An 18,345-nucleotide genomic window follows, 5' to 3' on the forward strand; every position below is an offset into this window, starting at 1 on the left:
TCAATGTGTGGGGGTTCCGGTACCGAGTCAATGTGGAGGCTATATACAGGGGGTACAAGTACAGAGTCAATGTGGACGCTATATACAGGGGGTACCAGTACAGAGTCAATGTGGAGGCTATATACAGGGGGTACCAGTACAGAGTCAATGTGGAGGCTATATACAGGGGGTACCAGTACAGAGTCAATTTGGAGGCTATATACAGGGGGTACCGGTACCGAGTCAATGTGGAGGCTATATACAGGGGGTACCAGTACAGAGTCAATGTGGAGGCTATATACAGGGGGTACCGGTACTGAGTCAATGTGGAGGCTATATACAGGGGGTACCGGTACCGAGTCAATGTGGAGGCTATATACAGGGGGTACCGGTACCGAGTCAATGTGTGGGGGTACCAGTACCGAGTCAATGTGGAGGCTATATACAGGGGGTACAAGTACAGAGTCAATGTGGAGGCTATATACAGGGGGTACCGGTACCGAGTCAATGTGGAGGCGATATAAAGGGGGTACCGGTACCGAGTCAATGTGGAGGCTATATACAGGGGGTACCAGTACAGAGTCAATGTGGAGGCTATATACAGGGGGTACCAGTACAGAGTCAATGTGGAGGCTATATACAGGGGGTACCAGTACCGAGTCAATGTGGAGGCGATATACAGGGGTACCGGTACCGAGTCAATGTGGAGGCTATATACAGGGGGTACCGGTACCGAGTCAATGCGGAGGCTATATACAGGGGGTACCGGTACAGAGTCAATGTGGAGGCTATATACAGGGGGTACCGGTACCGAGTCAATGTGGAGGCTATATACAGGGGGTACTGGTACAGAGTCAATGTGGAGGCTATATACAGGGGGTACCGGTACCGAGTCAATGTGGAGGCTATATACAGGGGGTACCAGTACAGAGTCAATGTGGAGGCTATATACAGGGGGTACCGGTACCGAGTCAATGTGGAGGCTATATACAGGGGGTACCAGTACAGAGTCAATGTGGAGGCTATATACAGGGGTACCGGTACCGAGTCAATGTGGAGGCTATATACAGGGGGTACCAGTACAGAGTCAATGTGGAGGCTATATACAAGGGGTACCGGTACCGAGTCAATGTGGAGGCTATATACAGGGGGTACCAGTACAGAGTCAATGTGGAGGCTATATACAGGGTGTACCGGTACCGAGTCAATGTGGAGGCTATATACAGGGGGTACCAGTACAGAGTCAATGTGGAGGCTATATACAGGGGGTACCGGTACCGAGTCAATGTGGAGGCTATATACAGGGGGTACCGGTACAGAGTCATAGTGGAGGCTATATACAGGGGGTACCGGTACCGAGTCAATGTGGAGGCTATATACAGGGGGTACCGGTACCGAGTCAATGTGGAGGCTATATACAGGGGGTACCGGTATCAGAGTCAATGTGGAGGCTATATACAGGGGGTACCGGTACCGAGTCAATGTGGAGGCTATATACAGGGGGTACCAGTACAGAGTCAATGTGGAGGCTATATACAGGGCGTACCGGTACCGAGTCAATGTGTGGGGGTACCGGTACCGAGTCAATGTGGAGGCTATATACAGGGGGTACCAGTACAGAGTCAATGTGGAGGCTATATACAGGGGGTACCGGTACCGAGTCAATGTGGAGGCTATATACAGGGGGTACCGGTACTGAGTCAATGTGGAGGCTATATACAGGGGGTACCAGTACAGAGTCAATGTGGAGGCTATATACAGGGGGTACCGGTACCGAGTCAATGTGGAGGCGATATACAGGGGGTACCGGTACCGAGTCAATGTGGAGGCTATATACAGGGGGTACCAGTACAGAGTCAATGTGGAGGCTATATACAGGGGGTACCAGTACAGAGTCAATGTGGAGGCTATATACAGGGGGTACCTGTACCGAGTCAATGTGGAGGCGATATACAGGGGGTACCGGTACCGAGTCAATGTGGAGGCTATATACAGGGGGTACCAGTACAGAGTCAATGTGGAGGCTATATACAGGGGATACCAGTACAGAGTCAATGTGGAGGCTATATACAGGGGGTACCGGTACCGAGTCAATGTGTGGGGGTACCGGTACCGAGTCAATGTGGAGGCTATATTCAGGGGGTACCAGTACAGAGTCAATGTGGAGGCTATATACAGGGGGTACCGGTACCGAGTCAATGTGGAGGCTATATACAGGGGGTACCAGTACAGATTCAATGTGGAGGCTATATACAGGGGGTACCGGTACCGAGTCAATGTGTGGGGGTACCGGTACCGAGTCAATGTGGAGGCTATATACAGGGGGTACCAGTACAGAGTCAATGTGGAGGCTATATACAGGGGGTACCGGTACCGAGTCAATGTGGAGGCTATATACAGGGGGTACCAGTACAGAGTCAATGTGGAGGCTATATACAGGGGGTACCGGTACCGAGTCAATGTGGAGGCTATATACAAGGGGTACCAGTACAGAGTCAATGTGGAGGCTATATACAGGGGGTACCGGTACCGAGTCAATGTGTGGGGGTACCGGTACCGAGTCAATGTGGAGGCTATATTCAGGGGGTACCAGTACAGAGTCAATGTGGAGGCTATATACAGGGGGTACCGGTACCGAGTCAATGTGGAGGCTATATACAGGGGGTACCGGTACCGAGTCAATGTGTGGGGTACCGGTTAGTCGAGGTCATTTGTACATGTAGGTAGGGGTTAAGTGACTATACATAGATAATAGAATCTATGACTTGTGTGGCTGGAGTCTTTGACAATTTTTGGGCATACTCTGACACCACCGAGTATATAGGTCCTGGATGGCAGGAAGCTTGGCCCCAGTGATGTACTGGGCCGTTCGCACTACCCTCTGTAGCACCTTACGGTCAAATGCCGAGCAGTTGACATACCAGGCGGTGATGCAACCGGTTAGGATGCACTTGATGGTGCAGCTGTAGAACCTTTTGAGGATATGGGGACACATGCCAAGACTTTTCAGTCTCCTGAGGGGGAAAAGGTGTTGTTGTGCCCTCTTCACGACTGTCTTGGTGTGTTAGACCATGATAGTTTGTTGGTGATGTGGACACCAAGGAACTTGAAACTCTCGACCCGCTCCACTACAGCCCTGTCGATGTTAAAGGGGGCGTGTTTGGCCCTCCTTTTCCTGTAGTCCACTGTAGTCAGCTCATTTGTCTTACTCACGTTGAGGTAGAGGTTGTTGTCCTGTCACCACACTGCCAGGTTTCTGACCTCCTCCCTATTGGCTGTCTCATCGTTGTCGGCAACTGCTCGGCTTCTGACCGCAAGGCACTACAGAGGGTAGTGCATACAGCCCGGTACATCACTGGGGCCAAGCTTCCTGCCATCCAGGCCCTCTATACCAGGCGGTGTCAGAGGAAGGCCCTAAAAATTGCCAAAGCCTCCAGCCACACAAGTCATAGACTGTTCTCTCTGCTACAGCACGGCAAGCGGTACCGGCGCGCCAAGTCCAGGTCCAAAAGGTTACTTAACAGCAGCTTCTACCCCCAAACCATAAGACTGCTGAACTATTCCTGAAATGGCCACCCGGACTATTTCCATTGACACCCTCCTTTGTTTTTACAGTGCTGCTACTCTCAATTATTTATCTAAACACAGACACTTTACCTCGACCTACATGTACTAATGATCTGAATTCCATTGACTAACCTGTGTCCCCACACATTGACCCTGTAAACAGCCTTGTTACTCTTATTTTATTGTTGCTCTTTTATTATTTTGTACTTCAGTTTATTTAGTAAATACTTTCTAACACTTATGTTTCTTCAAACTGCATTGTTGGTTAAGGGCTTGTAAGTCAGCATTTCACTGTAAGGTCCATCCACCCAAGTCATAGAATAATCCTCTCTGCTACCGCACGGCAAGCGGTAACGGAACGCCAAGTCTAGGTCCCTGTTGTATTCGGTGAATGTGACAAATAACATTTGATTTGATTTGATTGGGGGTTTTCTAGTAGCCTGGTTCCCAGATCTGTTTGTGCTGTCTTGCCAACTCCTATGGTGATTGACACATGACAATAATAAGAGATAATGAGAGTTACAGGAGTTGGCAAGACAGCACAAACGGATCTGGGACTCATGCTACTTCTCTATCTCTACCACTGCAGGGAGCCTGTTTATTTGTTGTGGTAGGTGTAGTTTGTGCTGTATGGGTCTCCTGGTAATCCATATGTGTTGTGATTGATTCAGACCCGAGCCAGACTTCCTGGAGGCTATCTGCTGGTTCCCCATGGTGTTCTACACAGTGGGCTCCATTGACAAGTAAGAGAATCCTCCTCAGTACCCTGGTGGCATCATCTGCTTTTCACTCCTACTCTACTTCTTTTCCTCTACTGCTAATTCATACTGGAGCAGCTACACACCCCGAAGCTGTATATGGATTGACTTACTGTACTGTATATCACATCAGTTTGCCAATCCTGCTCACTGCTATTTCTCTGTATATGGACAATGTCAGTTCTGTTCCAATCTTTCTGTCTCAAGACATAAATTCTATAATCCCAAGCCCCTTCCCCCCTCCCTCTCTCTTTCCTCCTCCCTCTCTCTTTCTCCCTCCCTCTCTCTTTCTCCCTCCCTCTCTCTTTCTCCCTCCCTCTCTCTTTCTCCCTCCCTCTCTCTTTCCCCCTCCCTGTCTCTTTCCCCCTCCCTGTCTCTTTCTCCCTCCCTCTCTCTTCCTCCCTCTCTCTCTCTCTTCCCCCTCCCTCTCTCTTTCCCCCTCCCTCTCTCTTTCCCCCTCCCTCTCTCTTTCTCCCTCCCTCTCTCTTTCCCCTCCCTGTCTCTTTCTCACTCACTCTCTCTTTCTCCCTCCCTCTCTTTTCCCCCTCCCTCTCTCTTTCCCCCTCCCTGTCTCTTTCTCACTCTCTCTCTTTCTCCCTCCCTTCCCTCTCTCTCTTCCCCTCCCTCTCTCTTTCTCCCTCCCTCTCTCTTTCTCCCTCCCTCTCTCTTTCCCCCTCCCTCTCTCTTTCTCCCTCCCTTCCCTCTCTCTTCCTCCCTCTCTTTCTCCTTCCTCTCACTTTCTCCCTCCCTCTCTCTTTCTCCTTCCTCTCTCTTTCTCCCTCCCTCTCTCTTTCTCCTTCCTCTCACTTTCTCCCTCCTCTCTCTTTCTCCCTCCCTCTCTCTTTCTCCTTCCTCTCACTTTCTCCCTCCCTCTCTCTTTCTCCTTCCTCTCACTTTCTCCCTCCCTTCCCTCTCTCTTCCTCCCTCCCTCTCTCTTTCTCCTTCCTCTCTCTTTCTCCCTCCCTCTCTCTTTCTCCCTCCCTCTCTCTTTCTCCCTCCCTCTCTCTTTCTCCCTCCCTCTCTCTTTCTCCCTCCCTCTCTCTTTCTCCTTCTAGCCTAGACAGTCTGCTGCGTTGTGGGGTGACGTTTGCTGACACCATGGTGGTGGTTGACAAGGAGAGCTCCATGATCGCTGAGGAGGACTACATGGCCGACGCCAAGACCATAGTCAACGTCCAGACCCTCTTTAGGTGGGCTGCTCAGCCATACACATCCATTATACATCCATCACACCATACCATCCTGCACAATTCAACAGTTGTTTGTGTGCATTCATAGAGATCTGCATTCAGCAAGCACTATGTCTAAGAATTTGATTGTGTCTTTTTTCTCTGTCCTCCCAGACTGTTCCCAGCCCTCAGCATCATCACTGAGCTCACCCACCCAGCCAACATGCGCTTCATGCAGTTCAAAGTCAAAGACCACTACTCCCTGGCTCTCTCCAAGCTGGAGAAGGTAACATTGTATTATGGTACTCTCTGTGGTGAGTCGGACCATCCTAGTCAGATCATCTAATGATGTGGGATTGTCAAAAGGAAGTGGTACTCCATTACTGTAATGCTTTTCCATTTCCCTGTCCTTCTCTCTTCCTCTCTTTCTCTCTTCCTGTCTCTCTCTCTTCCTGTCTCTCTCTCTCTTCCTGTCTCTCTCTCTCTTCCTGTCTCTCTCTCTCTTCCTGTCTCCCTCTTTTCCTCTCTCTCTCTCTCTCTCTCTCTCTCTCTCTCTCTCTCTCTCTCTCTCTCTCTCTCTCTCTCTCTCTCTCTCTCCCTCTCTCTCTCTCTCCCTCTCTCTCTCTTCCTGTCTCTCTTTCTCTCTTCCTGTCTCTCTCTCTTCCTGTCTCTCTCTCTCTTCCTGTCTCTCTCTCTCTCTCTCTCTCTCTCTCTCTCTCTCTCTCTCTCTCTCTCTCTCTCTCTCTCTCTCTCTCTCTCTCTCTCTCTCTCTCTTCCTGTCTCTCTCTCTCTCTCCTTGTCCCCCTTTCTTCCTGTCCCTCTTTCTTCCTGTCTCTCTCTCTCTCTCTCTCTCTCTCTCTCTCTCTCTCTCTCTCTCTCTCTCTCTCTCTCTCTCATGTCTCTCTCTCTCTCTCCTGTCTCTCTCTCTCTCCCCCCTTGTCTCTTTCTCTTCCTGTCTCTCTCCTTGTCTCATTCTCTCTCCTGTCTCTCTCTCCTGTCTCTCTCTCTTCCTGTCTCTCTCTCCTCTCTCTCTCTCTCTTGTCTCTCTCTCTCTCTCTCTCTTCCTCTCTCTCTCTCTCTCTCTCTCTCTCTCTCTCTCTCTCTCTCTCTCTCTCTCTCTCTCTCTCTCTCCCTTGTCTCTCTCTCTCTCTCTTCCTGTCTCTCCTTCCTGTCTCATTCTCATCTCTCTCTCTCTCTCTCTCTCTCTCTCTCTCTCTCTCTCTCTCTCCTTGTCTCTCTTTCTCTCTCTTCATGTCTCTCTCTTCCTGTCTCATTCTCTCTCTCTCTCTCTCTCTCTCTCTCTCTCTCTCTCTCTCTCTCCTCTCTCTCTCTCTCTCTCTCTCTCTTCTCTCTCTCTCTCTCTCTCTCTCTCTCTCTCTCTCTCCTCTCTTCCTGTCTCTCTCTCTCTCCCCTTGTCTCTTTCTCTTCCTGTCTCTCTCTCTCTCCTTGTCTCATTCTCTCTCCCTGTCTCTCTCTCCCTGTCTCTCTCTCCTTGTCTCTCTCTCTCCCTGTCTCTCTCTCTTCCTGTCTCTCTCTTCCTCTCTCTCTCTCTCTCTCTCTCTCTCTCTCTCTCTCTCTCTCTCTCTCTCTCTCTCTCTCTCTCTCTCTCTCTCTCTCTTGTCTCTCTTTCTCTCTCTTCCTGTCTCTCCCTTCCTGTCTCATTCTCATCTCTCTCTCTCTCTCTCTCTCTCTCTCACTCTCTCTCTCTCTCTCTCTCCTTGTCTCTCTTTCTCTCTCTTCATGTCTCTCTCTTCCTGTCTCATTCTCTCTCTCTCTCTCTCTCTCTCTCTCTCTCTCTCTCTCTCTCTCTCTCTCTCTCTCTCTCTCTCTCTCTCTCTCTCTCTCTCTCTCTCTTCTCCTTCTCCTTGTCTCCCTGTCTCTCTCTTCCTGTCTCTCTCTTCCTGTCTCTCTCTCTCTCCTTGTCTCTCTCTCTCTCTCTCTCTCTCTCTCTCTCTCTCTCTCTCTCTCTCTTGTCTCTCTCTCTCTCTTTCTCTCTCTCTCTTTCTCTCTCCTTGTCTCTCTCTCCTTGCCTCTGTCTCTCTTTCTCTCCCTGTCTCTCTCTCTCTTCCTGTCTCTTTCTCCCTGTCTCTCTCTTCCTGTCTCTGTCTCTCCCGGTCAATTCAATTTTAATTTAAGGGCTTTATTGGCATGGGAAACATATGTTAACATTGCCAAAGCAAGTGAAGTAGATAATAAACAAATGCAAAATAAACAATTCCAAAAGAATAAAGACATTTAAAATCATTTCAAGTCATATTATGTATATATACAGTGTTGTAATAATGAGCAAATAGTTAAAGTACAAAATGGAAAATAAATAAACATAAATATGGGTTGTATGATGTTTGTTCATCACTAGTTACCCTTTTCTTGTGGCAACGGGTCACAAATCTTGCTGCTGTAATGACACACTGTGTTATTTCACCCAGTAGATATGGAAGGTTATCCAAATTGGGTTTGTTTTGGAATTATTTGTGGATCTGTGTAATCTGAGGGAAATATGTATCTCTAATATGGTCATACATTTCGCAGAAGGTTATGAAGTGCAGCTCAGTTTCCTCCTCATTTTGTGGGCAGTGTGCACATAGCCTGTCTTCTCTTGAGAGCCATGTCTCCCTACAGCGGCCTTTCTCAATATAAAGGCTATGCTAGTCTGTACATAGTCAAAGCTTTCCTTAAGTTTGGGTCAGTCAGAATGGTCAGGTATTCTGCCACTGTGTACTCTCTGTTTAGAGCCAAATAACATTCTAGTTTGCTCTAAAAAAATTGTTCATTCTTTCCAATGTGTCAAGTAATTAGCTTTTTGTTTTCTCATTATTTGGTTGGGTCAAATTGTGTTGCTGTCCTGGGGCTCTGTGGGGTCTGTATGTGTTTGTGAACAGAGTCTTCTCCAAGTTAATCTCTCTGTAGGTGATGACTTTGTTGTGGTTTGGGAATCGGATGGTTGTATAATTGAATGGCTCTTTTCTCTCTCTCTCCCTGTCTCTCACTCTCCCTGTCTCTGTCTCTCTCTCCCCCTGTCTGTCTCTCTCCCTGTCTCTCACTCTCCCCTGTCTCTGTCTCTCTCTCTCCCTGTCACCCTCTCCCTGTCTCTGTCTCTCTCTCTCCCTGTCACCCTCTCCCTGTCTCTCACTCTCCCTGTCTCTGTCTCTCTCTCCCCCTGTCTGTCTCTCTCCCTGTCTCTCACTCTCCCTGTCACTGTCTCTCTCTCTCCCTGTTTCTCTCTCCCTATCTCTCTCTCTCTCTCTCTCTCTCTCTCTCTCCCTGTCTGTCTCTCTCCCTGTCTCTCACTCTCCCTGTCTCTCACTCTCCCTGTCTCTGTCTCTCTCTCCCCCTGTCTGTCTCTCTCCCTGTCTCTCACTCTCCCCCTGTCTCTGTCTCTCTCTCTCTCCCTGTCACCCTCTCCCTGTCTGTCTCTCTCACTGTTTCTCTCTCCCTATCTCTCTCCCTGTCTGTCTCTCTCCCTGTCTCTCACTCTCCCTGTCTCTGTCTTTCTCTCTCCCTGTCACCCTCTCCCTGTCTCTCTCTCCCTGTCTGTCTCTCTCCCTGTTTCTCTCTCCCTATCTCTCTCCCTGTGTTTCTCTCTCCCTGTCACCCTCTCCCTGTCTTTCTCTCTCCCTGTTTCTCTCTCCCTATCTATCTCTCTCTCCCTGTCTGTCTCTCTCCCTGTCACCCTCTCCCTGTCTCTCTCTCTTCCTGTCTGTCTCTCTCCCTGTTTCTCTCTCCCTAACTCTCTCCCTGTGTTTCTCGCTCCCTGTCACCCTCTCCCTGTCTTTCTCTCTCCCTGTTTCTCTCTCCCTATCTCTCTCTCTCTCCCTGTCTGTCTCTCTCCCTGTCACCCTCTCCTTGTCTCTCTCTCGCTCCTTGTCTCTCTCTCACCCTGTCTGTCTCTCTCTATCTCTCTCCCTCTCCCTGTGTTTCTCTCTCCCTGTCACCCTCTCCCTGTCTTTCTCTCTCCCTGTTTCTCCGTATCTCTCTCTCTCTCCTGTCTGTCTCTCTCCCTGTCACCCTCTCCTTGTCTCTCTCTCTCCCCTGTCTGTCTCTCTCCCTGTTTCTCTCTCCCTATCTCTCTCCCTCTCCCTGTGTTTCTCTCTCCCTGTCACCCTCTCCCTGTCTTTCTCTCTCCCTGTCACCCTCTCCCTGTCTTTCTCTCTCCCTGTTTCTCTCTCTCCTATCTATCTCCCTCTCCCTGTCTGTCTATCTCTCTCCCTCTCCCCCTGTCTGTCTTTCTCCCTGTCTGTCTCTTTCCCTGTCTCTCTCCATATCTCTCTCTCTCCCTGTGTTTCTCTCTCCCTGTCTATTTCCCTCTCCCTGTCTCTGTCTCTCTCCCTCTCCCTGTCTCTCTTTCTCCCTGTCTTTCTCTCTCCCTGTCACCCTCTCCCTGTCTTTCTCTCTCCCTGTCTGTCTCTCTCCCTGTTTCTCTCTCCCTCTCTCTCTCCCTCTCCCTGTGTTTCTCTCTCCCTGTCACCCTCTCCCTGTCTTTCTCTCTCCCTGTCACCCTCTCCCTCCCTGTCTTTCTCTCTCCATGTTTCTCTCTCCCTATCTATCTCCCTCTCCCTGTCTGTCTATCTCTCTCCCTCTCCCTGTCTGTCTTTCTCCCTGTCTGTCTCTTTCCCTGTTTCTCTCTCCATATCTCTCTCCCTCTCCCTGTGTTTCTCTCTCCCTATCTATTTCCCTCTCCCTGTCTCTCTCTCTCTCCCTCTCTCTCTCCCTGTCTCTCTCTGTCTCTCCCTGTCTCTCACTCTCTGTCTCTCACTCTCCCTGTCTCTGTCTCTCTCCCTGTCTCTCTCCCTGTCTCTCACTCTCCCTGTCTCTCACTCTCCCTGTCTCTGTCTCTCTCTCCCCCCTGTCTGTCTCTCTCCCTGTCCTCTGTCTCTGTCTCTCTCTCTCCCCTGTCACCCTCTCCCTGTCTGTCTCTCTCACTGTTTCTCTCTCCCTATCTCTCTCCCTGTCTGTCTCTCTCCCTGTCTCTCACTCTCCCTGTCTCTGTCTTTCTCTCTCCCTGTCACCCTCTCCCTGTCTCTCTCTCTCCTGTCTGTCTGTCTCTCTCCCTGTTTCTCTCTCCCTATCTCTCTCCCTGTGTTTCTCTCTCCCCCTGTCACCCTCTATCCCTGTCTTTCTCTCTCCTGTTTCTCTCTCTCCCTATCTATCTCTCTCTCCCTGTCTGTCTCTCTCCCTGTCACCCTCTCCCTGTCTCTCTCTCTCCCCTGTCTGTCTCTCTCCCTGTTTCTCTCTCCCTCTCTCTCCCTGTGTTTCTCGCTCCCTGTCACCCCCTCTCTCCCTGTCTTTCTCTCTCCCTGTTTCTCTCTCCCTATCTCTCTCTCTCTCCCTGTCTGTCTCTCTCCCTGTCACCCTCTCCTTGTCTCTCTCTCTCTCCTTGTCTCTCTCTCCCTCTACCCTGTCTGTCTCTCTCTCTCTCTCTCCCTCTCCCTGTGTTTCTCTCTCCCTGTCACCCTCTCCCCCTGTCTTTCTCTCTCCCTGTTTCTCCCCTGTCTCTCTCTCTCTCCCTGTCTGTCTCTCTCCCTGTCACCCTCTCCTTGTCTCTCTCTCTCCTGTCTGTCTCTCTCCCTGTTTCTCTCTCCCTATCTCTCTCCCTCTCCCTGTGTTTCTCTCTCCCTGTCACCCTCTCCCTGTCTTTCTCTCTCCCTGTCACCCTCTCCCTGTCTTTCTCTCTCCATGTTTCTCTCTCCCTATCTATCTCCCTCTCCCTGTCTGTCTATCTCTCTCCCTCTCCCTGTCTGTCTTTCTCCCTGTCTGTCTCTTTCCCTGTTTCTCTCTCCATATCTCTCTCCCTCTCCCTGTGTTTCTCTCTCCCTATCTATTTCCCTCTCCCTGTCTCTCTCTCTCTCCCTCTCCCTGTCTCTCTTTCTCCCTGTCTTTCTCTCTCCCCTGTCACCCTCTCCCTGTCTTTCTCTCTCCCTGTTTATCTCTCCCTGTCTGTCTCTCTCTCTCCCTCTCCCTGTCTTTCTCTCTCCCTGTTTCTCTCTCCCTGTCTCTCTCCCTCTCCCTGTCTGTCTCCCTCTCCCTCCCCTATCTCTCTCCCTCTCCTGTCTGTCTTTCTCCCTGTCTTTCTCTCTCCCTGTCACCCTCTCCCTGTCTTTCTCTCTCCCTGTCACCCTCTCCCTGTCTTTCTCTCTCTCTGTTCATCTCTCCCTATCTCTCTCCCCCTCTCCCCTGTTTCTCTCTCCCTATCTCTCTCCCTCTCCCTGTCTTTCTCTCTCCGTCTCCCCTGTCTTTCTCTCCCTGTCTCTCTCCCTCTCCCTGTCTTTCTCTCTCCATCTCTCACTCTCCCTGTCTCCTCCTTGTCTCTCTCTCTCCCTGTCACCCTCTCCCTGTCTTTCTCTCCCTGTCTTTCTCCCTCTCCCTGTCTTTCTCTCTCTGTCTCTCTCTCTCCATGTCACCCTCTCCCTGTCTTTCTCTCGCCCTGTCACCCTCTCCCTGTCTTTCTCTCCCTGTCTCTCTCTCCCTTTCACCCTCTCCCTGTCTGTCTCTCTCCGTCTCTCTCTCTCCCTGTTTTCTTATTCCTGTGTATGGTGATCTGATAGAAAGAGAGAGAGAGGGGCTCCAACCTGGTCTTCATGTTTCGTCTACCCTTCGCTGCTGGGAAGGTGTTCAGTGTCAGCATGCTGGATACTCTACTGTATCAGGTTAGTCTAAACTCTCACCCCAGGACAGCAACGCTCCATATTTCAAAACTCAGTCTACAATATTTGTATTGCCCCTCTATTACTCAATGACCCTCTGTTGTTTGTTGTGTGTTCCCAACAGTCCTTTGTGAAGGACTACATGATTTCCATCACCAGACTGTTGCTGGGACTAGACTCCATGCCTGGCTCAGGCTTCCTCTGTGCTGTGAGTAACTCATCTGCTCATGTTCTCAATAGTTATCATCAGAAAGCTATGAAATGTGATGATCAACAATATAATGTATAGTATACAGCCCTGCTTAGATTTTACTAAGGTTGAAGGGTCATTAGTGTAGCTGCCTGGTACTGAGGTTGAAGGGACATTAGTGTAGATGCCTGGTACTGAGGTTGAAGGAACATTAGTGTAGATGCCTGGTACTGAGGTTGAAGGGACGTTAGTGTAGATGCCTGGTACTGAGGTTGAAGGGACGTTAGTGTAGATGCCTGGTACTGAGGTTGAAGGGACGTTAGTGTAGATGCCTGGTACTGACGTTGAAGGAACGTTAGTGTAGCTGCCTGGTACTGATGTTGAAGGAACGTTAGTGTAGCTGCCTGGTACTGAGGTTGAAGGAACATTAGTGTAGCTGCCTGGTACTGAGGTTGAAGGAACATTAGTGTAGCTGCCTGGTAATAAGGTTGAAGGGACATTAGTGTAGCTGCCTGGTACTGAGGTTGAAGGAACATTAGTGTCGCTGCCTGGTAATGAGGTTGAAGGAACATTAGTGTAGCTGCCTGGTACTGACGTTGAAGGAACGTTAGTGTAGCTGCCTGGTACTGATGTTGAAGGAACGTTAGTGTAGCTGCCTGGTAATAAGGTTGAAGGGACATTAGTGTAGCTGCCTGGTAATTAGGTTGAAGGGACATTAGTGTAGCTGCCTGGTACTGATGTTGAAGGAACGTTAGTGGAGCTGCCTGGTACTGAGGTTGAAGGAACATTAGTGTAGCTGCCTGGTACTGATGCTGAAGGAACGTTAGTGTAGCTGCCTGGTACTGATGCTGAAGGAACGTTAGTGTAGCTGCCTGGTACTGATGCTGAAGGAACATTAGTGTAGCTGCCTGGTACTGATGCTGAAGGAACGTTAGTGTAGCTGCCTGGTACTGATGCTGAAGGAACGTTAGTGTAGCTGCCTGGTACTGAGGTTGAAGGAACATTAGTGTAGCTGCCTGGTACTGATGCTGAAGGAACGTTAGTGTAGCTGCCTGTTACTGAGGTTGAAGGAACATTAGTGTAGCTGCCTGGTACTGATGCTGAAGGAACGTTAGTGTAGCTGCCTGGTACTGAGGTTGAAGGGACATTAGTGTAGCTGCCTGGTGCTGAGGTTGAAAGAAAGTTAGTGTAGCTGCCTGGTACTGTGGTTGAAGGAACATTAGTGTAGCTGCCTGGTACTGAGGTTGAAGGGACATTAGTGTAGCTGCCTGGTACTGAGGTTGAAAGAAAGTTAGTGTAGCTGCCTGGTACTGAGGTTGAAGGAACATTATTGTAGCTTCCTGGTACTGAGGTTGAAGGAACATTAGTGTAGCTGCCTGGTACTGAGGTTGAAGGGACATTAGTGTAGCTGCCTGGTACTGAGGTTGAAGGAACAGTTAGTGTAGCTGCCTGGTACTGATGTTGAAGGAACATTAGTGTAGCTGCCTGGTACTGAGGTTGAAGGAACATTAGTGTAGCTGCCTGGTACTGAGGTTGAAGGAACATTAGTGTAGCTGCCTGGTACTGAGGTTGAAGGAACATTAGTGTAGCTGCCTGGTACTGAGGTTGAAGGAACATTAGTGTAGCTGCCTGGTACTGAGGTTGAAGGAACATTAGTGTAGCTGCCTGGTACTGAGGTTGAAGGAACATTAGTGTAGCTGCCTGGTACTGAGGTTGAAGGAACATTAGTGTAGCTGCCTGGTAATGAGGTTGAAGGAACATTAGTGTAGCTGCCTGGTACTGAGATTGAAGGACCATTAGTGTAGATGCCTGGTACTGAGGTTGAAGGAACATTAGTGTAGATGCCTGGTACTGAGGTTGAAGGAACATTAGTGTAGATGCCTGGTACTGAGGTTGAAGGAACATTAGTGTAGCTGCCTGGTACTGAGGTTGAAGGAACATTAGTGTAGCTGCCTGGTAATGAGGTTGAAGGAACATTAGTGTAGCTGCCTGGTACTGAGATTGAAGGACCATTAGTGTAGATGCCTGGTACTGAGGTTGAAGGAACATTAGTGTAGATGCCTGGTACTGAGGTTGAAGGAACATTAGTGTAGCTGCCTGGTACTGAGGTTGAAGGAACATTAGTGTAGATGCCTGGTACTGAGGTTGAAGGAACATTAGTGTAGATGCCTGGTACTGAGGTTGAAGGAACATTAGTGTAGCTGCCTGGTACTGAGGTTGAAGGAACATTAGTGTAGCTGCCTGGTACTGAGGTTGAAGGAACATTAGTGTAGCTGCCTGGTACTGAGGTTGAAGGGACATTAGTGTAGCTGCCTGGTACTGAGGTTGAAGGAAAGTTAGTGTAGCTGCCTGGTACTGAGGTTGAAGGAACATTAGTGTAGCTGCCTGGTACTGAGGTTGAAGGAACATTAGTGTAGCTGCCTGGTACTGATGTTGAAGGGACATTAGTGTAGCTGCCTGGTACTGAGGTTGAAGGAACGTTAGTGTAGCTGCCTGGTACTAAGGTTGAAGGGACATTAGTGTAGCTGCCTGGTACTGAGGTTGAAGGGACATTAGTGTAGCTGCCTGGTACTGAGGTTGAAGGAACGTTAGTGTAGCTGCCTGGTACTAAGGTTGAAGGGACATTAGTGTAGCTGCCTGGTACTGATGTTGAAGTAATGTTAGTGTAGCTGCCTGGTACTGAAGTTGAAGGGACATTAGTGTAGATGCCTGGTACTGAGGTTGAAGGGACGTTAGTGTAGCTGCCTGGTACTGAGGTTGAAGGGACATTAGTGTAGCTGCCTGGTACTGAGGTTGAAGGGACGTTAGTGTAGCTGCCTGGTACTGATGTTGAAGGAACGTTAGTGTAGCTGCCTGGTACTGAGGTTGAAGGGAGATTAGTGTAGCTGCCTGGTACTGAGGTTGAAGGGACAGTGTAGCTGCCTGGTACTGAGGTTGAAGGAACGTTAGTGTAGCTGCCTGGTACTAAGGTTGAAGGGACATTAGTGTAGCTGCCTGGTACTGATGTTGAAGTAATGTTAGTGTAGCTGCCTGGTACTGAAGTTGAAGGGACATTAGTGTAGATGCCTGGTACTGAGGTTGAAGGGCCATTAGTGTAGCTGCCTGGAACTGAGGATGATGAAGGTGGGGTGTTTGGGGTCTCATAGATGAAGATCACTGAGGAGGACCTGTGGATCCGCACCTATGGTCGACTCTACCAGAAACTGTGCTCCTCCACTGGTGACATCCCCATCGGCATCTACCGCACTGAAGCCCAAAAGTTACCAGTCTCTGAGGTACCTGTCTGGACAGATCATCATGTACAGGAGTCAATGATCATCATGATGTTTTAGTGATAAAACATCAACACCCAGAATAAAAACTCAACTCACTCAATAACAACTCACAATAGAAACAGCTGCTGCTTGATATTGGTCTGAGCTGTGTGTGTGTCTCTCTCAGTCCCAGGTGTCCATCACAGTGGAGGACTACGAGGACACCAGAGAGCCCAGAGAGCCCCTGCTGTCCCGGAGGGGTCCCCACCGCAACTCCACCTCTTCCGAGCCCCCCTCCTCTTCCTCCCACTCCTCGGACCACCCCCTCCTCCGGCGGAAGAGCATGCAGTGGGCCAGAAGGCTGAGCAGGAAGGGGGGTCGGGGGCCCAGCGGGTCGAAGGGGGTCACAGGAAGCGCTGCGGAGAGGATCAGCCAGCAGAGACTGACCCTGTTCAGACGCTCTGAGAGACAGGAGCTCAACTCTCTGGTCCGCACACGCATGAAACACCTGGGCCTCTCAGCCACAGGATTCAGTGAGTACTGTTAGATGTGTTCTGAGGGGTGGATGTGTGGTCATGTAGCACTGCACTGTGCCTGCCTAATGGAAAATAACTGTTTCTTCATAGCTTTGTGTTTTCCTCCACTATTCTTTTTGTTGTCAACATTACTAAGGAACAACTTAATTGGTATCATTTGAGTTCCTGTGACATGTCATGTTTATTTCCTGTCTTGTGGTGTGTACTTCCTGTGTCAGATGGGATGACGGACCAGGGCAACAGGTTGTCTTACATCCTCATCAACCCCTCTCCTGACACCAGGCTGGAGCTGCACGATGTGGTGTGAGTACACAATATCCTGATGGCTCAGTCAAATCACACACCATCAGAAGGCAAATTCACACAATTTCACTCAATATACTGGTCCAACTTAAATTAAGTCTTGCACATTCACTCAGGAAGAAATCACTAAAGTTAAGTGGGTAACCCTTCATAACAAAAGCCTGCAGGTATAATGGTTTATAACTTGTTATAAGAACGTATAAGCATTTGTTAAATGTATTATTCATCTAAGTGTGTCTTGGTGTGTGTGTCCCATGTCCAGGTACTTGATCAGACCAGACCCTCTGTCTCTGTTGCCTAACCAGGGGGGCACTAGGAAGGTCAGCAACAGCCGCTCCGAGGGCCACAGGTTCGACACACAGAACAGCACCCATTTGTGAGCGTAGACAACAGAACTCAGCAGCATAGGGGAAGAGAGAAATGAGAGAGAGACAGAGAGAGAAACGAGAGAGAGAACAGAGAGGTTGAGAGAGACAGAGCAGGGAGAGAAAGAGAGAGAGAGAAAGAGACAGAGAGAGTACTAGAGAGACAGAGCGAGGGAGAGAAAGAGAGAGAGAAAAAGAGACAGAGAGAGTACGAGAGAGAGACAGAGCGAGGGAGAGAAACGAGAGAGAGAAAGAGAGACAGAGAGAGTATGCGAGAGAGACAGAGCGAGGGAGAGAGAGAGAAACAGAAAGAGAGAGGGGGGGGATATTCTATTGGGAAGGACACATGTTCCACATCTACTCTGAACAGACAGTCACAGCTGTCACGTTGTTTTGTATTCAGAAACTCTCAAATGCATGGACCTTTTCTACAAGCTGGTTTGTTTCATTTATGCACCGTTTCATTTTTGAAGTGGAGAGCTGGGGACACAGAAGTGCATTCAATGACCTTGTATTTGTATTTATGTATGTGCATGTACTGTATGTATGTTATGAGCCAGACACTGACATTTATATCTGGACAGCCAAAGGAACACATTTCCAAATGACTGTTATTTTTCTGTCTCTATGTGGTTGTGTGTGTCGAGGTGATTGCAGCCGAGCCAACAGTATGCTGATCTGGGGTTTCATGAATATGTTCTGTACCTTGTTATCTGATCCTAGTGTTACTTTAACTCTCCGTCAGTTCCCACATTCATCTTTTAGCTCACCAGTAGCAGAGGAAGCCAAAGAGCAGTGATCACCTGTCAATTTCCACAATTAGAGAGCTAGCAGGCAGACACTAATGCTGGATGATCTATAACACCATTTACTGTCTTCAGAAAGAAAGGGAAAAGCTTTGGAGGAGTGACCCAGTCGATGAGTATCTCTTGAACAAAGCCAGTATTCATTTACTGATTCATGTAACTTTATGGATAGTTCCAAATGGCCAAGGCCAGCCTTTCTGTTTCTGTTAATTAGTTAGTTAGTTATTTAGTTAGTGTTTACCCTTCCCCACGTCTCCTCAACCAGCTCGCTATTCTATTATTGTCATGCTTGTTGGAGAGTCATGCATGTGGAGACCAAGGTCTTGAAAGCCATGTGAATCTTTGTCTGAAACTCAGCAGAGGTTTATCAGAGATGGTGGCGCCACCGTGTGGTGAGAATGCTGCTCAGCATCCATGCACTACAGTGCCCTCATTCAGTGCTGTTTCAACAGATGTGGAAATATGTATATATTAAAGTTGCTATACATCTACTCTTTCAATGGCTCAGTTTGATTTCCAATTCATTTTCAAAGCGGTCATTATACTCTCACACTGTAGCCAGGCTTGGCTGCCCTGCCACCTTGTTCCCCCAGTTATGGCTCTGCTGTGATCATATGTTTGTATTGATGCCAGTGTATCTTGTTCCCCCAGTTATGGCTTGCTGTGATCATATGTTTGTATTGGTGCCAGTGTATCTTGTTCCCCCAGTTATGGCTTGCTGTGATCATATGTTTGTATTGGTGCCAGTGTATCTTGTTCCCCAGTTATGGCTTG

At 49.1% G+C, this 18,345-nt stretch overlaps 1 protein-coding gene and 1 pseudogene across 1 annotated transcript in view; one reads left to right on the forward strand and one right to left on the reverse strand.

Moving 5' to 3' along the window:
- LOC123998935 (potassium channel subfamily T member 2-like) overlaps positions 1–16,780 on the forward strand; it is a 108,043-nt gene extending 91,263 nt beyond the window's left edge. The window contains exons 22-30 of the mRNA XM_046304190.1: positions 4,218–4,289; positions 5,360–5,494; positions 5,648–5,759; positions 12,019–12,120; positions 12,242–12,325; positions 15,454–15,582; positions 15,749–16,094; positions 16,316–16,400; positions 16,663–16,780. Coding sequence (XP_046160146.1) covers positions 4,218–4,289; positions 5,360–5,494; positions 5,648–5,759; positions 12,019–12,120; positions 12,242–12,325; positions 15,454–15,582; positions 15,749–16,094; positions 16,316–16,400; positions 16,663–16,780 — 1,183 coding nt within the window. The remainder of the gene's footprint in view (positions 1–4,217; positions 4,290–5,359; positions 5,495–5,647; positions 5,760–12,018; positions 12,121–12,241; positions 12,326–15,453; positions 15,583–15,748; positions 16,095–16,315; positions 16,401–16,662) is intronic.
- Positions 1–18,345, reverse strand: part of LOC123998976 — an 899,899-nt pseudogene that overhangs the window by 810,745 nt on the left and 70,809 nt on the right.

Source organism: Oncorhynchus gorbuscha, linkage group LG16 (assembly GCF_021184085.1).
Source record: "Oncorhynchus gorbuscha isolate QuinsamMale2020 ecotype Even-year linkage group LG16, OgorEven_v1.0, whole genome shotgun sequence".
NCBI lineage: Eukaryota > Metazoa > Chordata > Actinopteri > Salmoniformes > Salmonidae > Oncorhynchus > Oncorhynchus gorbuscha.